This window comes from Ostrea edulis, chromosome 5 (assembly GCF_947568905.1).
Source record: "Ostrea edulis chromosome 5, xbOstEdul1.1, whole genome shotgun sequence".
In the NCBI taxonomy this organism is placed as follows: Eukaryota; Metazoa; Mollusca; class Bivalvia; order Ostreida; family Ostreidae; genus Ostrea; species Ostrea edulis.
The window spans coordinates 85,991,460-86,014,654 of record NC_079168.1 but is presented as its reverse complement, the minus strand read 5'-3'; the positions used below and the strand labels follow the sequence as shown (position 1 = coordinate 86,014,654).

General features: G+C 35.4%; 1 protein-coding gene across 1 annotated transcript in view; it reads right to left on the bottom strand.

Moving 5' to 3' along the window:
- The window catches only part of LOC125650663 (uncharacterized), a 196,027-nt gene that overhangs the window by 76,333 nt on the left and 96,499 nt on the right, over nt 1-23,195 (bottom strand). The window contains exons 33-39 of the mRNA XM_056166606.1: nt 22,154-22,234; nt 20,330-20,443; nt 19,921-20,069; nt 17,508-17,576; nt 16,548-16,830; nt 9,658-10,005; nt 6,746-6,957 (exon numbers count right to left, since the gene is read on the bottom strand). Coding sequence (XP_056022581.1) covers nt 6,746-6,957; nt 9,658-10,005; nt 16,548-16,830; nt 17,508-17,576; nt 19,921-20,069; nt 20,330-20,443; nt 22,154-22,234 — 1,256 coding nt within the window. The remainder of the gene's footprint in view (nt 1-6,745; nt 6,958-9,657; nt 10,006-16,547; nt 16,831-17,507; nt 17,577-19,920; nt 20,070-20,329; nt 20,444-22,153; nt 22,235-23,195) is intronic.

Genomic DNA, 23,195 nt, shown 5'->3' with positions numbered 1-23,195 from the left:
TCTTTGATTTTTAAGATTCAAATAATAATCATAAAGTATTTCTGATGGCTGCATCTGCAGCATGTGCTATTAGACTGTTCCTCTATGTCAGTATATAAACAAAGTATCATATTCCATGTCAGTATATAAACAAGAGGCCCATGGGCCACATCACTCACTTGAGTCACCTTGGCCCATGTATATATAAAGATTTTCCCTATATATTTGTATGTCAAACTTTGATTCCCTATTGTCACCCTCAACCTACCCCCGGGGACTAAACAAACTTGAATCTGCAGTATTTCAGGAAGCTTTCATGTAAATGTAAACTTTTTTGGCCCAGTGGTTCTTGAGAAGAAGATTTAAAAGATATTCCCTAAATATTTATATGTGTAAAACTTTGATCCCCTATTGTGGCCTCAACCTACACCCAGGGGTCATGATTTTAACAAACATGAATCTGCACTATGTCAGGAAGCTTTTAGGTAAATTTGTACTTTCTTGGCCCAGTGGTTCTTGATTGATTGAATATTGTTTAACATCCTTCTCAAGAATATTACACTCATGCAAGGTGAAGATAACGAACAGTGATCAATCTCATAACTCCTATAAGCAATACAAAATAGACAGTTGAGCAAACACGGACCCCTGGACACACCAGAGGTGGGATCAGGTACCTAGGAGAAATAAGCATCCCCTGTTGACCGGTCACACCCGCCGTGAGCCCCATATCCTGATCAGGTAAACGGAGTTATCTGCAGTCAAAATCAATGTGCCAAGAACGGCTTAACAATCGGTATGAAACACGTCAGACAGCATTTGACCCAATGCGAGGTTGTATTGACGAACTAGATCGTTATAACGACCATAGAATTTGCGAAATGCTGACTTCAATCGAGACTGTTGAAATCCCTGTACCATCAACTTGTTTGTCAGTAGCTTACCTTGATTTAAAAACTGACTATACCCAAAACAAGCTCTTGCATATCGAATCAGTTGAGATATATAAACACCATATGCAAGTGATAATGGAATATTCTACACAAATATGGGAAGTTGACCATGGAAAAGCTGAAATCATCCCGTTTGTCATACAGTTGAGTTGTCAGTTTGCCGTTAATGTCTACTTTCAATAAAATATCTAAGTATGAAGCAGAAGTGGACGACTCTGTGGTGTCCTTTATTTCGAGCTCACAGGGATATATCAAATCGACATATGAATGAAAGCTATTATTGTTAATACACAAAACGTCATCGATATATCTAAAAGTCGAATTGAAGGTCACAGCGAGAGATTTTTTCTTCTCACGTAGAAGTTTTTGAATAAATTCTGCTTCATATGAATATAAAAACAGGTCAGCTAACAAAGGAGCACAATACGTGCCTATGGGAATTCCAACAGACTGTTGGAAGACCTGATCATCAAAGACCATGAAGATATTGTCAATGAGGAACTCTAGCATATTTTTTATTTCAACTTCAGAGTACTTGTGCGTGGAATCAGAGTGGTGTTTAACAAAGTAAGTTTTTGAATGACTGATCACTAGATATGAATATTTCCGTTTTCCGTTTTTGTTGAAGAAGCAACTGTCTATGATGTCAAAAAGTCTAGTCTTTAATTTATCGTGAGGAATGGTCGTGTATAGTGTTGAAAAGTCATAGGTTTTAATGCTATTGATTTGGGGAAAATTCTGTGATTTCAAGTTTACTAAAAGTTCTTCAGAATTTTTTAGAATCCACATTTGATTAACACCGCTTCTGGCATATGTAGTCGCACAGTAAGTTTGAAGTTTCTCCTTCACAGCTGTTAACATTTTCGTGAGGAGCAAAGATAGGGCTTGGTAGAGCACTTACTGGATCCAGCAATGTATCTTTGTTTGTAAGGGTTTTTATGTAGTTTAGGAATCCAGTATAGGTACGGTAACTCATATTCATTCGACCCATTGACTGGAATATTAAATGTGTCTAAAACTGAAGCATGGTTTTGAAGAATTTCATCTTTTGAAAGGGCAGTTGGAGTATAAGTATGATTACCAAAAGTGGAATTAATGCCAAGTTCGTTTAAAATACAGTTGTAATAATGAGCCTTACAAACAAAGACAATGTTGTTACTAGCTTTGTCAGCTGGAACCAAAACATATTCATCATGTAACCTATCTAATTCTTTTATCACTTCTCATATGGAGACGTCACCATTGCTGTTGAAGGGCTGCAAAATTTAGGCCTATGCTCGGCGCTTACGGCCTTTGAGCAGGGAGGGATCTTTAATGTGCCACACCTACAGTCCCTGAAACGTTCTACTTTACTATTTTTGCGTTCGCTCACCGTGCATTCACCGTTTGTTCAGCGTGTGTTCACCATTCATTCAGCGTGCGTTCACTGTGCGCTCTCTGTTCACAGTTTTGCGTTCAGCGTGCGCTCACCATTCGTTCACCATTCACAAAGCGTTCAGCGTGCGCTCACCATTCGTTCATCGTTCAGTTTTTTCATTGTCATTCGGAACACCAAAGTGAAAGGACCAATCTTGGTAGCAAGGCGGAAATAAAATTGAACGTGTGCATAAGAGTGGAAGGATACTTTCCTACTATATCAGAAATTTAATTTTGAAGTACAAAATGTCAGGATTATCCACTGTGAATGCCGAAAGGTTCATTTGAGCTTTGGTTAAAAACAATACTAAATGAGAGACGAATATAAGAACTTGTCATTATGAATTTAACCCAAGTACAAAAAATAAGACAGTTTCAGGTAATGAAAACCTCTTCTCCTGTGTTCACGATTTAGCATTTACAAGTTCGGGCACAAATTATTATAATTATTTTGCATTGCTTGACAAGAGTTTTAAACAAGTCACCCCTCCCTACTTTGAAAAATAAAAACAAACAAACGATACTACATCATGTGCAATGTACCATATGTAGTAATAATGTACGTGTCAGAATGTCAAACTGATATAGCTATTTTTACGCCTATATTTATGAAAGACATTGTCATTACTACTCTTGCCAAATTTGAAACTTTTGTAACATTTGTCCTTAATGCAAAAATGTAATTGTTTATCTGGTACGTTTCTGCATTAGCCTTTAAACATTCTACGGGTAGTTCAGTATATTAAATAGTTTTATCTACATCAAATATATACAAATGTTGTACGATCTAACTGCAATCTATGGTCACATCAATAATAAAAATAGAAAGTTTTGTACTGATTATTTCCTCGGGTCGATGTAGCTGTAACAAATGAATAACACAAAATGTAAGTAGGAATATTTAATACTGTTAGGAGTGTTAAGGTGTTGACACAGGGTATACCGTCCGTATTGTTTGTTTACTGCATCTATCTTGACTCCTTTTGGGGGTGTTTGTTAATTACAGGTATCCCAAACGATCGAGCTCGTAAAGTTTGAAGCCATACATGAACACCTCTAAATTCTGGATGTCGCTACACATGTAGACTATAGTGTTTTCCTTTTCACACGCATTGTATATATATTATACCCATGCATCAAATGTATCTGTACATGTAATGGTATTATATACACAATGTACATACGAAATTTGCTTTTGTTTGTGTATGACTGTTACGTGTATTAATGTACAATTTGCGATAATTTCATGATATATATAAATGTATACTCGGTACTTGTACAAAAATATATTACATTGAATATATCCAGAACTGTAAAATATGCTGTATCATAATTCCGGTTTATTGGGGTTTTTTTTATTAATTGATGAAATATACTGGTACATGTATTTTATTACTTGATTATGAAATAAGTAAAATCCCAGGGAAAAATCCGAAACATTCCGAGTAAATAGATAATTTTGCGTTCAGCGTGCGCTTAGCGTTCGTTCACCGTTCACTTTGCGCTCTGCGTTCGCTCACCGTTCACCAAATTGCGTTCACTGTTCGCTCTGCGTTCGTTCACCGTTCGCTCTGCGTTCGCTGACCATTCAAGTGGGAAAGAAGAACGTTTCTGGGACTGTATTGTGACACAGGACCTTGGTTTTTGCGGTCTCATCTGAAGGACCGGCCCATTTAGTTGTCTCTTACGACAAGCAAGGGGTACGGAAGACCTATTCTAACCCGGATCCCAGTGGGATCAGTGGTTCTTGAGAAGGCTTTATAAGATTTTCCTTATATATTCACATGTAAAACTTTAATCCCCTATTGTGGCCACAACCAACCCCTACGGTTCATGGTTAAAACAAACTTGAATCTGCATTATGTCATGTAAATTTCAGCTCTTTTAGCCTTGTAGTTTTAGAGAAGAAGATTTTTAAAAGACATAACCCTATTTTTGCATTTTTGTGATTATCTCCCCTTTAAAGGGGGATTGGCCCTTCATTTGCAGAAATTTGAAAACCCTTTACCCAAGGATGCTTTTTGCTAAGTTTGGTTGAAATTGGCCCAGTAGTTCTGGAGAAAAAGTTGAAAATGTGAAAAATTTATAGACGGACAGACAAACGAATGGACGACAGAGAGCGGGTGATCAGAACAGCTCACTTGAGCTTTAAGCTAAGGTGAACTAACAAATTATAAACATATTCTGTGTCCGGACATTATATAAACAAGAGGCCCATGGGCCACATCGCTCACCTGAGTCACCTTGGCCCATATCTGAAGACTTTCCATATATATTTGCATGTAAAACCTTAGTCCCTATTATGGCCCAAACTACCCTTTGCAAACTTGAATCTACACTATGTCAGAAAGCTTTCATGTAAATGTCAACTTCTTTGGCCCAATGGTTCTTGAGAAGAAGATTTTTAAAGCTTTTTCCTATATTTGTATGTAAAACTTTGATCCCCCCTTGTGGCCCCATCCTACTCCCCGGGGGCCATGATTTGAACAAACTTGAATCTGCACTATGTCAGAAAGTTTTCATGTAAAAATCAGCTTTTCTGGCTCAGTGGTTCTTGAGAAAAAGATTTTAACTATATATTTGTATGTAAAACTTTGATCCCCCTTGTGGCCCCGGGCATCCAACCCCCGGAGCCCATGATTTGAACAAACTTGAATCTGCATTATGTCAGGAAGCTTTCATGTAAATCTCAGCTTTTCTGGCTTAGTGGTTCTTGAGAAGAAGATTTTTAAAGTATTTCCCTATATATTTGTATGTAAAACTTTGATCCCCTATTGTGGCCCCATCCAACCCCCGGGGGCCATGATTTGAACAAACTTGAATCTGCATTATGTCAGGAAGCTTTCATGTAAATCTCAGCTTTTCTGGCTTAGTGGTTCTTGAGAAGAAGATTTTTAAATTTTTTCCCTAAATATTTGTGTGTAAAACTTTGATCCCCCTTGGGGCCCCATCCTATCCCCGGGGGCCATGATTTGAACAAACTTGAATCTGCACTATGTCAGAAAGTTTTCATGTAAAAATCAGCTTTTCTGACTCAGTGGTTCTTGAGAAGAAGATTTTTAAAGATTTTTCCTATATATTTGTATGTAAAACTTTGATCCCCTATTGTGGCCCCATCCAACCCCAGGGGCCCATGATTTGAACAAACTTGAATCCGCATTATGTCAGGAAGCTTTCATGTAAATCTCAGCTTTTCTGGCTTAGTGGTTCTTGAGAAGAAGATTTTTAAATGACCCCACCCTATTTTTGCATTTTTGTGATTATCTCCCCTTTGAAAGGGACATGGCCCTTCATTTGGAAAAAACTTGAAAGCCCTTCACCCAAGGATGCTTTTGGCCATGTTTAGTTGAAATTGGTCCAGTGGTTCTGGAGAAGAAGTCGAAAATGTGAAAAGTTTAACAGACAGACGGACAGACAAGACAGACGGACAGACGGACAGACAGACGGACAGACGGACAGACGACGGACAAAAAGCGATCAGAAAAGCTCACTTGAACCTTTGGTTCAGGTGAGCTAAAAACACGAGCATAAATTTGGCATTAGGCCTAATTTTTCAAAGAGACAAAAATTGGAAATATTATTGTATATACAAATTATTCCATGTGAAAACCAGAGTGGGTAAATAAACAAAGAATACACTGCCTGCAGTTAAAATATGTCTTAGTCATCAGCTCTTTTGTAAAATGGTCCACTGATCTATATTTTGTAAAATTAAACAAACTGTGTTAGCGAAACACTGATGTTCACATACGTAATTATGGAACCCAAAGAAAGGTATTATCACAAGGAATACATACATGAAATATGAAAGCCCTATATATCACTAACCATTCAAAAGTTATGGCCTAGGTTAAAATTTTCCAAAGTAGGTCAAACTCCAAGGTCAAGGTCATGAGGTAAAAAAAAAATTGTACCAAAACAAATGTCTTATCACAAGGAATACACGTCAAATATGAACCCTATCACTAACTGCCCAAAAGTTATGACCAAGTTTAAAATTTTCCAAAAGTAGGTCACACTCTAAGGTCAAGGTCACTTAAAGAAAGTTTTATGGACAAATAATTGATGGACAGACCAAAAACTACATGCCCCTGAATCTCTGATTATGGGGTCATTAAAAAGATATAGAATCTTATGTTCCAAATAATATTTCAAACAAAGCAAGCCTCTTTGTGAGGCAAGCTTAACTTCCTATTCTCGTCACTATATTGGCAATTGGGTATATAGACCAACCATCAATGGTACCAGTGAGATGGTGCTGGTACTATCACATCATACTTTTCCTCATTAGCATGCCAATGTAGAGTCATTGTAATCATCTATAAAATTTTAAAAATATTCTAACAAAAATTAATCAGAGTATATCATATAAGCAATAGTTTCACACATTTACAAACCTCATTATGGGCATCCAGCCACCTGATAAGTCCATGGACCTCGAGGAGCTCATTGAAGCGTTCTCTGGACATTATGTAAGAGGGCGAACTGACGAACCAGATGACCCCACGTAAGGAGAGGTCACTCAACCGCTGAAGCATACTAAAACTGTCAGGTAGGGAGGTGAAACAATTTCCATTAGCATAAAGGGTCTCCAGATTGTCTAAGTTGCCTGAAGAGTAAAATATGCTCAGTTAGTAATGGTGGAAAAACACTAAAATATCACACATAACTTTTTACTGTAAGAAACACATACATTTTGTAAGTTTGTGGTACTCATCAGTGTACCACAGCATCTCAAACAGAGAGGTTATTCTTGTGCATGTGTTTATACAGTGATTGGTTTGTTTTATGACTAGCAAAAGGTGTGATTACAAGCAATTCCTGCAAGAGAACAGTTACAGAGAAAAGTGTGTGGTCTCTGTACAATCTCATTGAAATTATAAAAACCAATAATGATTTTTTGAATAAGGAAAATGGAATAGTGCAAACAAATGCAAATAAAAATGTTTTGTGTTTCTTAAAATGGCCATGTAAAATAAATATTGTAAAAATCTTATCACCAAAAAAAAAAACCCAAGAGTATCGCCAATGGTACATACAATGTAATACACCTGTGAAAAGCTAATATAGGTGTTTTTCTTACACCATGATTTGTAGAACTTCGCTTCAGGTTGTATCAGCAATCATCAGAGTATGACATACTTTCTTTGCATTGTAAAAACAGACAAATCAAGTACTCTCTATGCAATATTTTCACTTGGCATAAGGTGCATGTGTACCAAGTTTGATGGTCCTAGCCCAAATGGTTCGGTCTGCATCCTGCTACTTCGACCTTGACCTTTGAACTTGAGAAACGATAGTCATCATCCACTTGGCATAAAGTGTATGTGTATTAAGTTTGACAGCCCTAGCCCCTATAGTTTGGTATGTATACTGCTTACAAGGTTTTCCTACTAAGTGATACTGGGACCTTGACCTTTGACCTTGAAAAACAATAGGCATCTTCCTCTCATCATGGTGATCAAGTATACCAAGTTGTAGTATACTGAAGCTTATGGTTTGGTTTGTATCCTGCCCACAAAGTTTTCCTACCAAGTAATACTACAACCATTACTTTTGACTTCTGACCTTGAAAAATAATACCCATCTTCCTCTCATCATCGTGATCAAATGCACCAAGTTATAAAATCCTGGAGCTTACAGTTTGGTCTGTATCCCCCACAAGGTCCGGACAGACAGACGGACGGACAGGCAGATGGCATACCATATTACGCCCCATCTTCGACAGGCGTATAAAAACCAAGAAGAGTCCTATGGGCCACATTCTTCACTTGAGTTGTTACATTTTCCCACGTATAACATTTATTTAGCATAGTTCCACCGTCATGCGACATACACATGTATCAATATTAATGGTTGAAAATGGAAAAAATGCATTTCTACTCAATATAGTTTACTTTCATTAATAACCAAAGAAAATGTGTATGTGGCCACCTTTTTTAAGATATCAGACACACAAAAAATAAAAACTTGTTAAGATGACATATTTTGAATGTCAACAATTTAGAAAAACTGCTTTAATATTTATAAATATGTATAAAATAATTGTGGATATTAGGGAAAACATTGTATCCCATAGGAATCCAGGTTAGAATAGGTCCCCAGTACCCCTTGCTTGTCGTAAGAGATGACTAGATGGGGTGGTCCTTCAGATGAGACCGCTAAAACCGAGGTCCTGTGTCACAGCAGGTGTGGCATGATAAAGATCCCTCCCTCCTCAAAGGCCATAAGCCCCGAGCATATACATGTAGGCCTAAATTTCGCAGTCCTTCACTGGCAATGGTGTTGTCTCCATATGAGTGAAATATTCTCGAGAGGGACGTTAAACAATATTCAATCAATCAATGTATATTAGATATATAGCAGAGGAAATACATAGGAGTTATTGCCCTTGACAGAATTTTTTAATTATAAATAATCCATTGTCTATGGAAAATATAAACTTTTTTATTATCATCAGTTTACCAGTTTTTGATTTTATCTTTTGAATAAAATTCCTCTGAAAGATATATTTCTATCGTGCGCAAAGTTTAATTTAATAAAGATTTTTGCAAAAACCTATGACATCACATGAGGATCGATCTACATGTACCTTGAATTCTAATAATGCCCCTACCCTTACTATATAGAGATGATATGAACCTAGACTCTACATTACAAAAGAACTCTTACATATCAATTTGACATACAGTAAAACACGCTTATAACGAATTTACACTTATTGTGAAGTGATAGTTAGTCTTCTATTAGAGGAGAGTAATGAAAATTGTATTGGATATAATTAAATTTTGTTAAAATGATCTGCTTTTTGCTGGCCTTTGAGGTTCATTATAACTGTGTTTTACTGTATAATGAAGTTTGGATTATAACGAACTATTTTTTGCTGGCCCTGGAGGTTCACTATAAATGTTGCTTAAAGTACAATGAAGTTTGGTTATAATGAACTGTTGTTTTTTTTCTGGCCATGGAGGTTCACAATAAATGTGTTTTATTGTAGGAGTGAAATCATTATAAATGTGTTTTATTGTAGGAGTGAAATCATTATAAATGTGTTTTATTGTAGGAGTGAAATCATTATAAATGTGTTTTATTGTAGGAGTGAAATCATTATAAATGTGTTTGCTGTAACCATGTTACACTGTATTCCACTACATGAGTCTGACAATGAAACTATTTGAACTTTGATATGGTCACAAATATATCAATATACAATGTACACTTAAAACCTGCACATGTATACAATCTACAGCTGAGTTAAAGCAGAAATAAAAACGAGTCATAATCTGTTAAAATGAACACATGTTCAAACCTATATCCTCTGGAAGCTCAGTCAGAAACATGTCATTTATGAACAGCTGCTCAATGTTCGAGCACTGCGGGATCACAAGGGGAAGATGATCCATCATGTTCCTGGAAATGTTCAACACCACCAAGTTTCCACACTGTGACAGCTCCATAGGAAGGTCAGTTAAGTTGTTTTCATTCAGTCTCAGGATTTCAAGCTGGCTGCACTGCCCTATAGTCTCTGGGAGAGTTTCTAGAATATTGTTCGAGAGATCCACAATTTTCAGCAGTTTTAGAGAGGAAAACAGAGCATCTGGGAGTGTTGTCAGATTGTTCTTTGTCAATATCAGATTCTGAATAAACTTGCTGTATGCTGAAATATCAAATATGGAAGAAAATTAAGTACTCAATCTTTAATCTCTTCAACAAATTGTCACTAGTACTTTTTCATTTTCAAATAAAAGTTTCAAAAGACAAAAGAATATCAAGTTGGCTAAAGTATCTCTTTATTGTTCTACATTTACTTAATTGTATGCAATTCATTAATATTGAAATAAATCACAAGGTCCGTGGGCCTTAATGGTCACCTGAGTATCATACAACAAGAGGTTCATGGGCCTTAATGGTCACCTGAGTATCATACAACAAATGTTTTTTGTTTCTGACTTTCCTGATCTCGTTTGATGACGAGATGTCTATTTTTAAGCACGTGATATTTCATTCAAAACGGTGAATGAGGTATGAACAATCGCTCATTCTCAGATAAGTTTTGTTGTGATAACTAATCAATGGGTTATTATAACAAGAGGTACTGTGAGCAATGCTCACTAAGAATACCCCCGCTTACCCCAATCTCCCAAAGGGTGTTGTTAATAGGTATAAATTACCTCTTTCCTGAGTGTAAAAATATGGTATGCCTTTGTAGAAGAAAATGGAAGATATAGTTCGAACACAAATCCATGGCATAAACCTATAATTTTGACCTTGAGATCAAAGGTCAAGGTCATAAAAAGGTCATGAATGTACATGACACATAGTCTCATGGTGATACACTCATGTGTCAAACATGGTATGCCTATGTCAAAGAACAAAGAAGTCATGGCCCTGACACGAATCCATTGTAAAAACCTTTAATTTTGACCTTGATGTCAAGGTCATATGGAGGTCATGAAGGTACATGACACATCGTCTCATGGTGATACACTCATGTGTCAAATATGGTATGCCTATGTCAAAGAACAAAGAAGTTATGTCCCGGACACAAATCTATTGTAAAAAAAAAAACCTTTAATTTTGACCTTGAGGTCAAGGGTCAAGGTCATATAGAGGTCATGAAGGTACTCAACACATCGTCTCATGGTGATCCACCTGTGTGCTAAATATGGTAAGCCTAAATCAAAGAACAAAGAAGTTATGGTCCGGACACGAATCTGCACAGACAGACAGACGGACAGATGGACAGACGAACAGACAGAGTGATTCCTATATACCCCCCCCCCCCTTGAACTTCGTTCGCGGGGTAGAATAATACATTTAACACAAAGTAGTATTCAGAAGTGGGGTGTAATTTCTAATGCTGAAACGATAATAGCGCATCAGATTACGCCAGGATGTCAAAGAGATCGAGACACTTAGGGTTGTTCCATTAAAACATATGAGGTACCCGGGGACGGCAATTAAAAAAAAATCTATGGGTGCTTGTCATTGGTAGAAAATTGCATCTATGGTGGGTACCTACTGCCAGAAAACTGCATCTGTGGGTGGTTGTTTTGATAAAATCTTTATTTTTTTACCGAAACTGAGAGGAATGCAACAAGAGAAGGGAAGGGTTGAAAGTAGAATGTGAAACAAACGCCGTTTTCTGTCTTCATTTTATCTCGGTCGATGAGGTTCCGCGATCCGGTTATCGTTTCCGCTTTGACTCTAAAATTATAGCGACCGGAAATTAGGATTATTTCCCTTGTCCAAAATGGAAAACGAAACGTGCTCGTGGTCCATTGAAATGGTTTTTGATTTTTTTTAGCTGCAATAATGTAGCCCTATCCATTTTTTTTTATTCTGACGTTTTCGGGATGAGGCTACAACTCCATAGGATCTTCATAATGGTGCAAAATAATTTTATGAATAACCGATAATAAACTCTGTGTATTAGTCCCAAATGTTGTTTACACCAAAAGGAGTACCAACTTTGTGCTCGGGCATGTCTAATAAAGGTGTTTTTCATTAATTATAATGCACAGCATGCAAAATTCTTCGTCTGCTCCGCCATGCTTGTTATCGCGAAATCTCGTAGGTGGATCTAATGAAAAAGCTTAACATTGACAAACGGCGCGAAAATGTAGTTACTTGAGCCACTTCGACAAAGAAAGGAAAATCATATTGTTGCAGTCTGCTGTTCGGTTTTTAACATGATATTAAATTTAAACCTTTTCAATACCGACGAAATAGCTTTCGCCTCCATACTTGTCCATTGATGTAAATACTACTTTATATGGCATATGCAAATGACTTGACAATCGGAAGTTGAAAGTATTTGATGGAGAGTGACCCAGATAGATTGTCAAGCTCAGATCTTGCACCTATCAGTAATCTTATAGGAGTAAGAGAAGACAGAATAGTGAAGTATGTTGAAGATGTCAAAGAAAAGGAACGAAATAAACTAAAGCAGAAGAAATTGTTAGATAGTTTTAAAGACAGTCCAATATTATTACTAACAATTGCTGAGTTAAAGGTATTGCACACACACTTTCAAAAGCCAACACACACTGGAAGAAAATCCAAGGCAGACTTTTTAGTTACTGTGGACAAGGAAATCAAAAGTATAAATATATCTGATACTTCTTTATATGAGACACTGGAAAAACTTTTACCTCAAAAGTTTAAGAAGTCAAAATCGTGACATTGAATTTCAGAGATTTGCAGCTAGTTTTACCCGGCTCGTAGATTTACCCCAAAACACCCAAGAACACCCAAAAACACAATGAAAAGACCCAAAAACACAATTTAAAATAAAATATTGGTTAAAACTTTGTTATTTACGCAGAAAACTGAACAATTTTGCCGTATATTATTTGAAAAGGTATCAATATACATAAAAGAGTTATTTCAAGATCGATAACTCGGTTAATTTTCCCTGCTCATCGGAGTCACATGACATATAAATGTATATTTTATATTTAAATAAAATCTTTAAAAAAATTAGATTTTAACTGATATTAAAAAAAAAAAAATGAAAATTCATATTTAATCAATGATCGATATTATAGGCTAAATTATTACATCAAAGGAAAGCAATTAAACTTTAATTACTGGAGACCACTGCAAAGCAGATATGAGTAGATTGTAAAATAAACATAATTCGAAAGTAAAGAAGACTCGTGATTGTGCAATCGGCGGCATCAAATAATTTACTGTTTTGATCATTTAACGAAATATTCATATTGTTTGTTTTACACCAAATTTTTTTTTTTTTTATTGGTTACAATTTTTACTAAAACATTCAATTTTTCTTTAATATATGAACGATATTGGTTGTTTACTGTGCTGTTCTATGATATTTTGGGGTATTCTTGGGTGTTTTGGGGTAAATCTATGTTCCCAATTTTACCTATTATTTTATAGACATGGTTTTAATTCTAGGTATTTGTTACCGATGTATACACAAGTCAGTGACTTTTTTAAAGCAATATGCAATGGCCTTTCTTGAACAGTCATATTACAATTAAATTTGACAAATGCTTTATCCAATTTTTGAATAGCCATTTTTATAGAATAATTGTCTTTGTCAAATTGGCAACTTATTCGGATTGGCATTATTATTTTCAATTTTGTGTCCACCCTGGGTGATTTGGTATGTAAGAAAGTCGGTGATTGTTGTGTAGCATGCCAATTCAAATAATTGACTTAATGTTGGAGTATAAAGTGCCAAAGTTAGAGTTTGGACAATCTATATAGTTTTGGTTGTGCACTGTTTTTTGTATAAAGATTAATTAGAACTGTATTTTGTGTTGAAGTTTAAAGAATATTTTTCCAATAATTAAAACTTGTTCTACCTGTTCATATTAGTATTTGTCATCTTATGTTGAACTATGACTACAGAATTATAGATTTTAATGGGGTTACCCAACACCATTACTAGCATAAATTTCGCTCATTTAATTTTCTTTAAATTTTGTTTTATACTCATCTACTTTGACCAATGAAGGAAAATTTATATTAATTTCAAGAAATTTCAACCACACATTTTCATTTGAATAATTTCAATAGATATATACATGTAGAAATTTCATCAAGCAAACTTTTGATCACTGAGATGCTCTAAATTTGATATCAAATCGAATTAAAAGGTTTAGCTGATTTTTACAGAGTTATTTCCTTTGGGTGTTGGGTACCACCTTAAATACACAAATTTGGAGAGGGATATAAAAGTCTTCAACTGTCAGAAATGGATCAAGTCCTTCAGCTTTTTATTATCGTTTTCCCAAAGAAGTTGTTGTTATTCTATAGCATTTGGACACTCTCTAAAATCAACTTCATTCAGTGATGACTGTTTATCAAACTTGGTACATAGTTTTTAGAATGACATAGAACCCTATTATTATTTTTACAAAGGTTAAGATCACAGGATCCAGTTGTCATTCCATAACATCCTTGTGAACAATGCAATGAGCCGTAGTGTAACAAATATCTAAGACATCAGTGTTGCAGAGACACATTTTCTTGTTTTTTAATACTCAAAATACTAGTCAATTTTAAAACTTCTAATAGTTGTTTTTGAACATTTACAATACTAGGCTTTTTATGAACAGGTAGACTTATAAAATTGATTTAGTTCATCGTGTTTAAGAAAGACAGTCTTGATAAAATAAATTGATGGTTCTATGATCAAACTTCATTGATGGCCAATTATTTGAATGGTGATGAGACCCAAGATACTCTTCTCTTTAGTATCATGCTTGGGAACATCTGAAAATAGACCTCTATTCAGGGGTTATGAATAGTCATTCATACATATTGAATTTAAAGAAAAAGTGTATTTCACATTTATTTCAGTTCTATGGGTGGTGCCGCACTATCTAAAATTGCTTCTGTGAGTGGTCCCTCATTACATTTTTATGCTTCTATGGGTGGTTACCCAAATTTTAAAGTGCCTTCCCCGGGTACCTCATATGTTTTAATGGAACAGCCCTTATCGGAACCTACAATTTCTAATTTGGCGTTAAGTACAATCCCACACGAGTTTTTGAATATCCGTGGGTGAAAGGGAGCTCTAATGGTATCAATCATGCATACTGCACAATGTGTGGGTGCAATTTTTCAGTTTCAAATGCCGATTCTGAAAGGAGTTTTTCTATCCGAAGAAAAATTCGAACAGACTGGTGACAGAGTCAATCAATGGGTATTATCCATAGTTTGCCGAGTGCTAAATTCAATGTACATGACAACGGTTATGATTATATACCATCATCTGCTATTCTCAATAAAGCTAGAAAAGCTAATCATAATTAAGATATTGTGTTTGTTACGTTTTATATGTCCAATTAAAATCTCACTTATTTCTCACTTATTTTGGTGAAAAATCTCACTTATTTACACCCAATCTCCAGTATTATTTCACCCAATCTCAAGTATTGCTCCGATTGTAACATCTATGTAAAAATCTATACATTTGTTTCTTTAATGGTTTACCTATAGAATATGAAAGCTTTTTGATAAAAAAATTTCATGACATTGAGACACAATGAAAGTGATGATGGACAGACAGACACTCATCATCGATAGGCATCTTCTTCACAATAAACAACTACCTATCTGTAGAATATGAAAACCATATGTTGAACATTTTTCAAGATATTGTGTAACAATGAAAATGTAGTGAACTTGGATTGGAGGTCTGTTGTGACCTTGACCATGTCAAGGTCAATATCAACCAGTTGAGTAGATGTCACCAATATGTATCGGCATAAAAGGTTTGATAAAAATATCTTGAATAGTTTCTTTGAAACTGAGCTAAACACAAAGTGTAATGGAAGGACAGATGGACAGAGGAACTGAGCTAAACACAAAGTGTAATGGAAGGACAGATGGACAGAGAAACTGAGCTAAACATAAAGTGTAATGGAAGGACAGATGGACAGAGAAACTGAGCTAAACACAAAGTGTAATGGAAGGACAGATGGACAGAGGGATGGAAGACAGACATGACAAAGGCACTTTATGCCCCAGCGATATTCAAAGCGGAGCATATAAGTGATTATATCAAGAAGACCTCTACAGGGTGGGGCATGTCCCTGTCTACAAGCTTTTTCTATGAAGTCCTGAAGTGCCATTGACCTTTGGATCCCAAAATCGATAGGGTTCTTCCTCTCTTAATAACAAAGCTACATCTGAAGTATGAAATCAATGGAACAAAACTTGTGGCCTGTAGAGTGTCTACAAGTTCAATGTTACACACATATTCAGTCATCCACACACAAACAGGCTCATTACTATATCCCCTCTCACAAATGAATTGCGAGGGGCGAAAAGATATATACGAATAGAGGGATGAACCAAAACCAAGATATATCATTTCTAAGGTAAAGTCTCGCAAAAGTTTATGATGCATGACTATAGATAGAAATGGATTGCATTGACCTACAAATTGTTTGTTTTTGGCATTTTCCAACAGGCTGTTGAATGTTAATTTCTCGAAAGAATCTCAAACTTACATTTAAGTCTGGGTTTTCTTTTATTTGACCAGTCAAATTTTGAGCTAACCCGGAAATCTCAGACTTAAGTCGAAGTTTTGACTTCAGTTTCTTTCAAGAAATCCAACATTTGATGTTACTAAAATGTCACATGACAATGTACAGACTAAAGCCTAGCTATTGTCAACAATTATTATTAGCCAAGTTGACATGTACATATACATACTGTCAAAGCCTGCCATCCGAACTTGAGAAACTCCTTTGGCTCGAATGTATGCTGAATTATGTGCTGGACAGAGATACAGGAAATTTTTGGTGTTAAAGAAACTGGGCACAACATCAAACCCGCAAACATCTACACGTTCGGACACCAGTTTACGGACAAACTTGGAACTCTTTGCTGCAGTCTTTCTGGATTTCAGGAAATGCTTGACATTGTAATCCAGACCTCTCACGATATGACTGTACACAGAGGAAAAGTTCAGAAGGGAGAATAAACATCTCAGGATCTGAAGAAAAAATACAACACGTACAAAATGTACCATTTAACCATCAGCAGTAGTGTACTTTATTTCATACACTACCTGGAACCCTCAGGCACCTGGGTATGGATTGAACACCCCCCCCCCCCCTTACTCTTACCACTTGTATTGTATTTTTAGCATCAATTGAAGATGGCTTAATCTTTATATCAAACAAAAATTAAGAGCGAATTAAAAGCAAAACTGACAATGCACTTCAGGGAGAAGGTATGCAATTCTTATATCATAAAAAATTCGGGAAGGGGTGTGCTATGTAATGTTCTGTGACAGTGCATGCACCCAACACATAAATCAAACAAGATGTGTTTGCATAACACTACACATACATGTATGTATTCCCCTCCCCTTAAAACAGCCATGCTTATCAGTTAAACAGCTTTGATCTTTCAATTCACCAAGTATATATTGTCTCAATCTTGTATCAGAATTTATGACCATAGTTTAATTAAGTTGCAGATAGACAAAAAGACAAAGAGACCAAAACACTATATAATGCCCCCAATCTTCCACCTTGAGAGTTTAAATCATGAGTTTGAAGATTTATCCGTCTTCATTATCTTCTTATTGTTCACTTTTTCATGTTTGTGTTAATTTTAAATTCACTGGGTTCATTTCATGAAAAAAAATATGTGTTCTCTGTTTACCATATCAGCATCAATGCAAGACTCTTGTGCTAATGCTGGAAATAATTTCCCATAGCTTGTTAGCTCCAACTGAAAACAGAAAAGCATACAATCAGTACTAACAGAGTTACTTCACAGGTAATAATTCTAAATAGAATTCATCTTCACTTCATACAACATCAAATCTTTTCTTTCTACTCATCAAGTCATCATAGTACTAATCATTCAAGAGACATGAGCACTGTGGAAGCTTTCCTCACTACAGATCCCATTAACTGAAGTGGTCATCGCTTAACACTTTGTTCAACCAACTTAAAGGGCCGCCTACATTTTAAATTGGACCAGATATCACAAATAATTCTGATCAAATAGAAATCAATTGACATTAATTTGACCCAATATTGCAAAATTAAATCAATTTAAAACTTTCCTGATTTACGGAACTTTCATGAAGTTTACAACCTTCTAAAATTTACAGTCTTCAGCTGAATTTCATGTGATATCTCCTAAATCCAGGGTTAGGGAGGCTCTAAGGATCAAGCTTCTAACAAATATCACTCTATGAGGGTCGAAAATCCCGGATACCCTTCACTAAGACCAAAATTCAAAATGATATAAAATCTACATTATGTATTTCTCAAGGAAACCGAACCCTAGCTGTTATCTTATTTGGCCGCATTAGTTAAACATTCCCGTACGAAATTTTCCGCCCGAAAGAGAGGCGTATTAAGACATGGTGGCTTCAATTTATTCTATACAGGGCCATAACTATATGCCTTAGCAAGATTGAACATGAAAGTTCTCATAGTAGCAGCAGCTTCTGATCCTTCATTTACAGAATGTTCTACAACAGCTTCTGTTCCATTTACAGAATGTTCTACAGTAGCTTCTGTTCCATTTACAGAATGTTCTACAGTAGTTTCTGTTCCATTTACAGAATGTTCTACAGTACCTTCTGTTCCATTTACAGAATGTTCTACACAACAGCTTCTGTTCCATTTACAGAATATTCTACAGTAGCTTCTGTTCCATTTACAGAATGTTCTACAATAGGTTCTGTTCCTCCATTTACAGAATGTTCTACAACAGCTTCTGTTCCACTTACAGAATGTTCTACAGTAGCTTCTGTTCCATTTACAGAATGTTCTACAGTAGTTTCTGTTCCATTTACAGAATGTTCTACAGTACCTTCTGTTCCATTTACAGAATGTTCTACACAACAGCTTCTGTTCCATTTACAGAATATTCTACAGTAGCTTCTGTTCCATTTACAGAATGTTCTACAGAAGCTTCTGTTCCATTTACAGAATGTTCTACAACAGCTTCTGTTCCATTTACAGAATATTCTACAGTAGCTTCTGTTCCATTTACAGAATGTTCTACAGAAGCTTCTGTTCCATTTACAGAATGTTCTACAGAATGTTCTACAGTAGGTTCTGTTCCTCCATTTACAGAATGTTCTACAACAGCTTCTGTTCCATTTACAGAATGTTCTACAGAAGCTTCTGTTCCTCCATTTACAGAATGTTCTACAACAGCTTCTGTTCCATTTACAGAATGTTCTACAGTAGTTTCTGTTCCATTTACAGAATGTTCTACAGTAGCTTCTGTTCCTCCATTTACAGAATGTTCTACAACAGCTTCTGTTCCATTTACAGAATGTTCTACAACAGCTTCTGTTCCATTTACAGAATGTTCTACAGTAGCTTCTGTTCCTCCATTTACAGAATGTTCTACAACAGCTTCTGTTCCATTTACAGAATGTTCTACAGTAGCTTCAGTTCCTCCATTTACACAATATTCTACAACAGCTTCTGTTCCATTTACAGAATGTTCTACAGTAGCTTCTGTTCCATTTACAGAATGTTCTACAGTAGCTTCTGTTCCATTTACAGAATGTTCTACAACAGCTTCTGTTCCATTTACAGAATGTTCTACAACAGCTTCTGTTCCATTTACAGAATGTTCTACAGTAGCTTCTGTTCCATTTACAGAATGTTCTACAGTCACGAAATGATCTTTAAGGACACTTGGTACAAACAAATCGTACTTCTTTGTTTTTCCAATATTTCTTTACAAAGTATGAATAAATATGCAAAAATAACATTACAAAGTGAATTAAGTCAAGTTGATGAAATTACTAGTGTTTACTGGGTATTTGTTTTCAGAGCTTTCCTACATAGAGAAACTCTGTAATCGCTTCAACTCTTTTCACACATTGATTAAAAAATTACTCTAGGTATACCTTGTTGGTAAGTAAGTATCAATAAATACTCTACAGAAAGGAAACTTTCAAACATGCCCAAATCTTTATTAAAAAATATAACAATTAAAACTCTTCAAAAGGAAGTAGAAAAATTTGTGTGCAGCAAGTTAAATTATATGAATGTGTTCTTAAACCGACCGAGGTAACAAGGATTTCAAAATCACTCGCCTTAGTTTGGGAATTCAGTAGTATACACTGTGTAACCCACAGGAAGGCGGAACGCGAGATATTGTTTTCAGGCATCTCAAACCCTGGAGCATCCATCAAATGCCATTCCCAAGTGTCATCCTCACCACTGTTCATACGACTGTTCTCCACTGGAAGGGTCAAAAGTCAAGGTTGTATAAGTTGAAATCTTCAGATGGTATATAAACACATTAAGAAATCATAAGATTGAACTAATATTACAAAGGTTTTTCATTCAATGATCTATGCCTAGACTGGAAAATTATATATAGAGATTAGAAATAATTAATGAAAGAATTTAATCTTTGAGGTTTTTACAGTAGAACCATGGTGTAGTTTGGAGAGAGAGAGAGAGAGAGAGAGAGAGAGAGAGAGAGAGAGAGAGACTCACATCTATAAGTACACATGGGATGGAATCTCATTTCATCTAACTCCATGGAGTGCCACTTTGGAAAGAGTACCATCTCCTTTGTGATTGTTTTGGGCAGCACCAACAAAACAGCTCCTTTTGGGGTTTAAAACATCAATGCTCATAAAACATTCACATTCATAACTTTAACTTGAGATTTCCATGTACATCTACTCTGATGTTAAATATCAATGTTCATTACAATTTTCACATGTTTCTCTGCTGTAATGCATTAATGTTCTTGACAACTTTTACAAGTTTTGATTCTTGGAAAAGTGAAACAGCAATGTCATGATATATTTATTAACATGTAATCTATAGGAGAACGCATTGAGATTGTCCAATGCTCACATTCATTCCTGAAGACATAGATTAACACACTGTACACTGCTACAAAGTTGTTAGGATGGCAATTTTCTAATATTATCTTTTAAGAAGTAAGTTGAGGGCATGTGTATTTTACAAGATGGATTACATATATGGTATAGAAATGGAATTATAAGCATTGAGACTATAAATTTCCTGGTTCTTTGTTACATGTATAACAACAAAATACCAAACCTCAAACTTTTGATTCATTTTTTTTTCATATATCTCTATAAACAAAATAATTTATGATATGTAAATTCTGTAATGTTCGAACCATCATAAAGTTTGCGATTTTTTATTTTTTTTTATTCTTACCAAAGCAAACAAAACAAGAGGTACTGTGAGCAATGCTCACTAAGAATACCCTCCACTTACCCCAATCTCCCAAAGGGTGTTGTTAATAGGTATAAATTACCTCTTTCCTGAGTGTAAAAATATGGTATGCCTTTGTAGAAGAAAATGGAAGATATAGTCTGAACACAAATCCATGGTATAAACCTATAATTTTGACCTTGAGATCAAAGGTCAAGGTCATAAAGAGGTCATCAATGTACATGACACATAGTATCATGGTGATACACCCATGTCTTATGGTATGACTATGTCAAAACCCTATAATCAATTTTGACCTTGAGGTCAAAGTTCAAGATCATATAGAGGTCATGAAGGTACCCGACACATCGTCTCATGGTGACACACTCATGTATCAAATATGGTATGCCTATGTCAAAGAACAAAGAAGTCATGACCCTGACACGAATCCATTGTAAAAACCTTTAATTTTGACCTTGAGGTCAAGGTCATATGGAGGTCATGAAGGTAACCTACAAATCGTCTCATGGTGATACACTCATGCGTCAAATATGGTATGCCTATGTCAAAGAACAAAGAAGTTATGGCCCAGACACGAATCCATTGTAAAAAAAAAAAAACTTTAATTTTGACCTTGAGGTCAAGGGTCAAGGTCATATAGAGGTCATGAAGGTACTCGACACATCGTCTCATAGTGATTCAACTGTGTGCCAAATATGGTCAAAGAGCAAAGAAGTTATGGCCCGGACACGAAACTGCACAGACGGACAGAGTGATTCCTATATACCCCCCTGAACTTCGTTCGCGGGAGGTATAATAATTCATAGTGTCAATCCTATATTACTAATAGCCAAAGAATGTTGGTACATCCATTGATAAATGTATGATTTCATTTGTAAATTCATGCTTGATTTACTGGTGTTTTAATACCCCAATATCATGATTTTTTTAAAAATCATCTACATGTATCAAATTATAGTGGCACACTTTTCAACATCATAAATCCTTTTATATATTTTCTTCTCTCAAAAGTCATATTAGACTTACACTATCATAAATAACTTTGCGGGGGTTAGTTTAAGTGGTAAATCTGGAAGAGAGTCCAAAATGTTGAATAGGTTATACCTTGAATATTGGAAACCTGATCTCTACTGTTCATCTTCTCTTCTAGGACATCAGCCATTTGTGCAATGTTTGCTTCAGCCACTGAAAATCCACAAAATATCAAGATCACCTCAACCAACTACAGTAAAACATGGATATAGAGAATTTCTAAGGAAGCAAGAAAAAAAATCTGCCATATGATCCTAGCTTTGTCAAATAATTTATAACAAATTTGTTATATAGCAAATAATGATGACTTTCAATGATACTTATACAGTATTTACCTGCCCTGAGGATAGGATATTGTGTTTGAATGATAAAACTGCAACATGTATATAATCATTTTCTACACGACAGTATATAACTCCATTGTCATCTCTTAAAGTTTTAATATGGATTTTTTTTTTTACAAATAAAACTAAGTAAGCTATGAATTTGCTATATTCATGTTTGCTGTAAACAATTCTATTTTATAGGTTACATTTACATAGAAAGTTCGCCATGGACCTATAGATTTACTAGAGATATGTTCGCTTTACATTATGTATCTGCATTTTAAAGTACTCATGTACAGCTCATGCTAGGGTACTCTGACAATGACAGGTATAAATAATTAGACAAGAACCTATATCTGACTCTTCTACTGTGCTTTGCATTATATTAATTAAGAAAACTCTAATGAACATGGTAATACATAATATTACGAGAGACTCAGTGAAACGTTATATGAAATACACACATATTCTAAACCTTATAGTCATAAGCAAAAGTATGATCAATACACATATACCTGGTATGTGATTAAGTAAATAGAAACATCAAGAATGACCTAGACCTTTGCATCACTAAACAACCCAGGTTCAACAAGAACAGCTTTCAAATTAGGTAACATTCAAGGCATAGACTATTAAGCTGACCTGACCTTTTCAAATAATGAATTATGAATGACCTTGACAAAAATAATGAGGGTAAAAGTCAAGAAAATGCATGAATTCTGATCTATATCAAAGAGATAGTTTATCTAAGTACACCTATGAATGGGATAAGCTTTCAGCTCATTCAT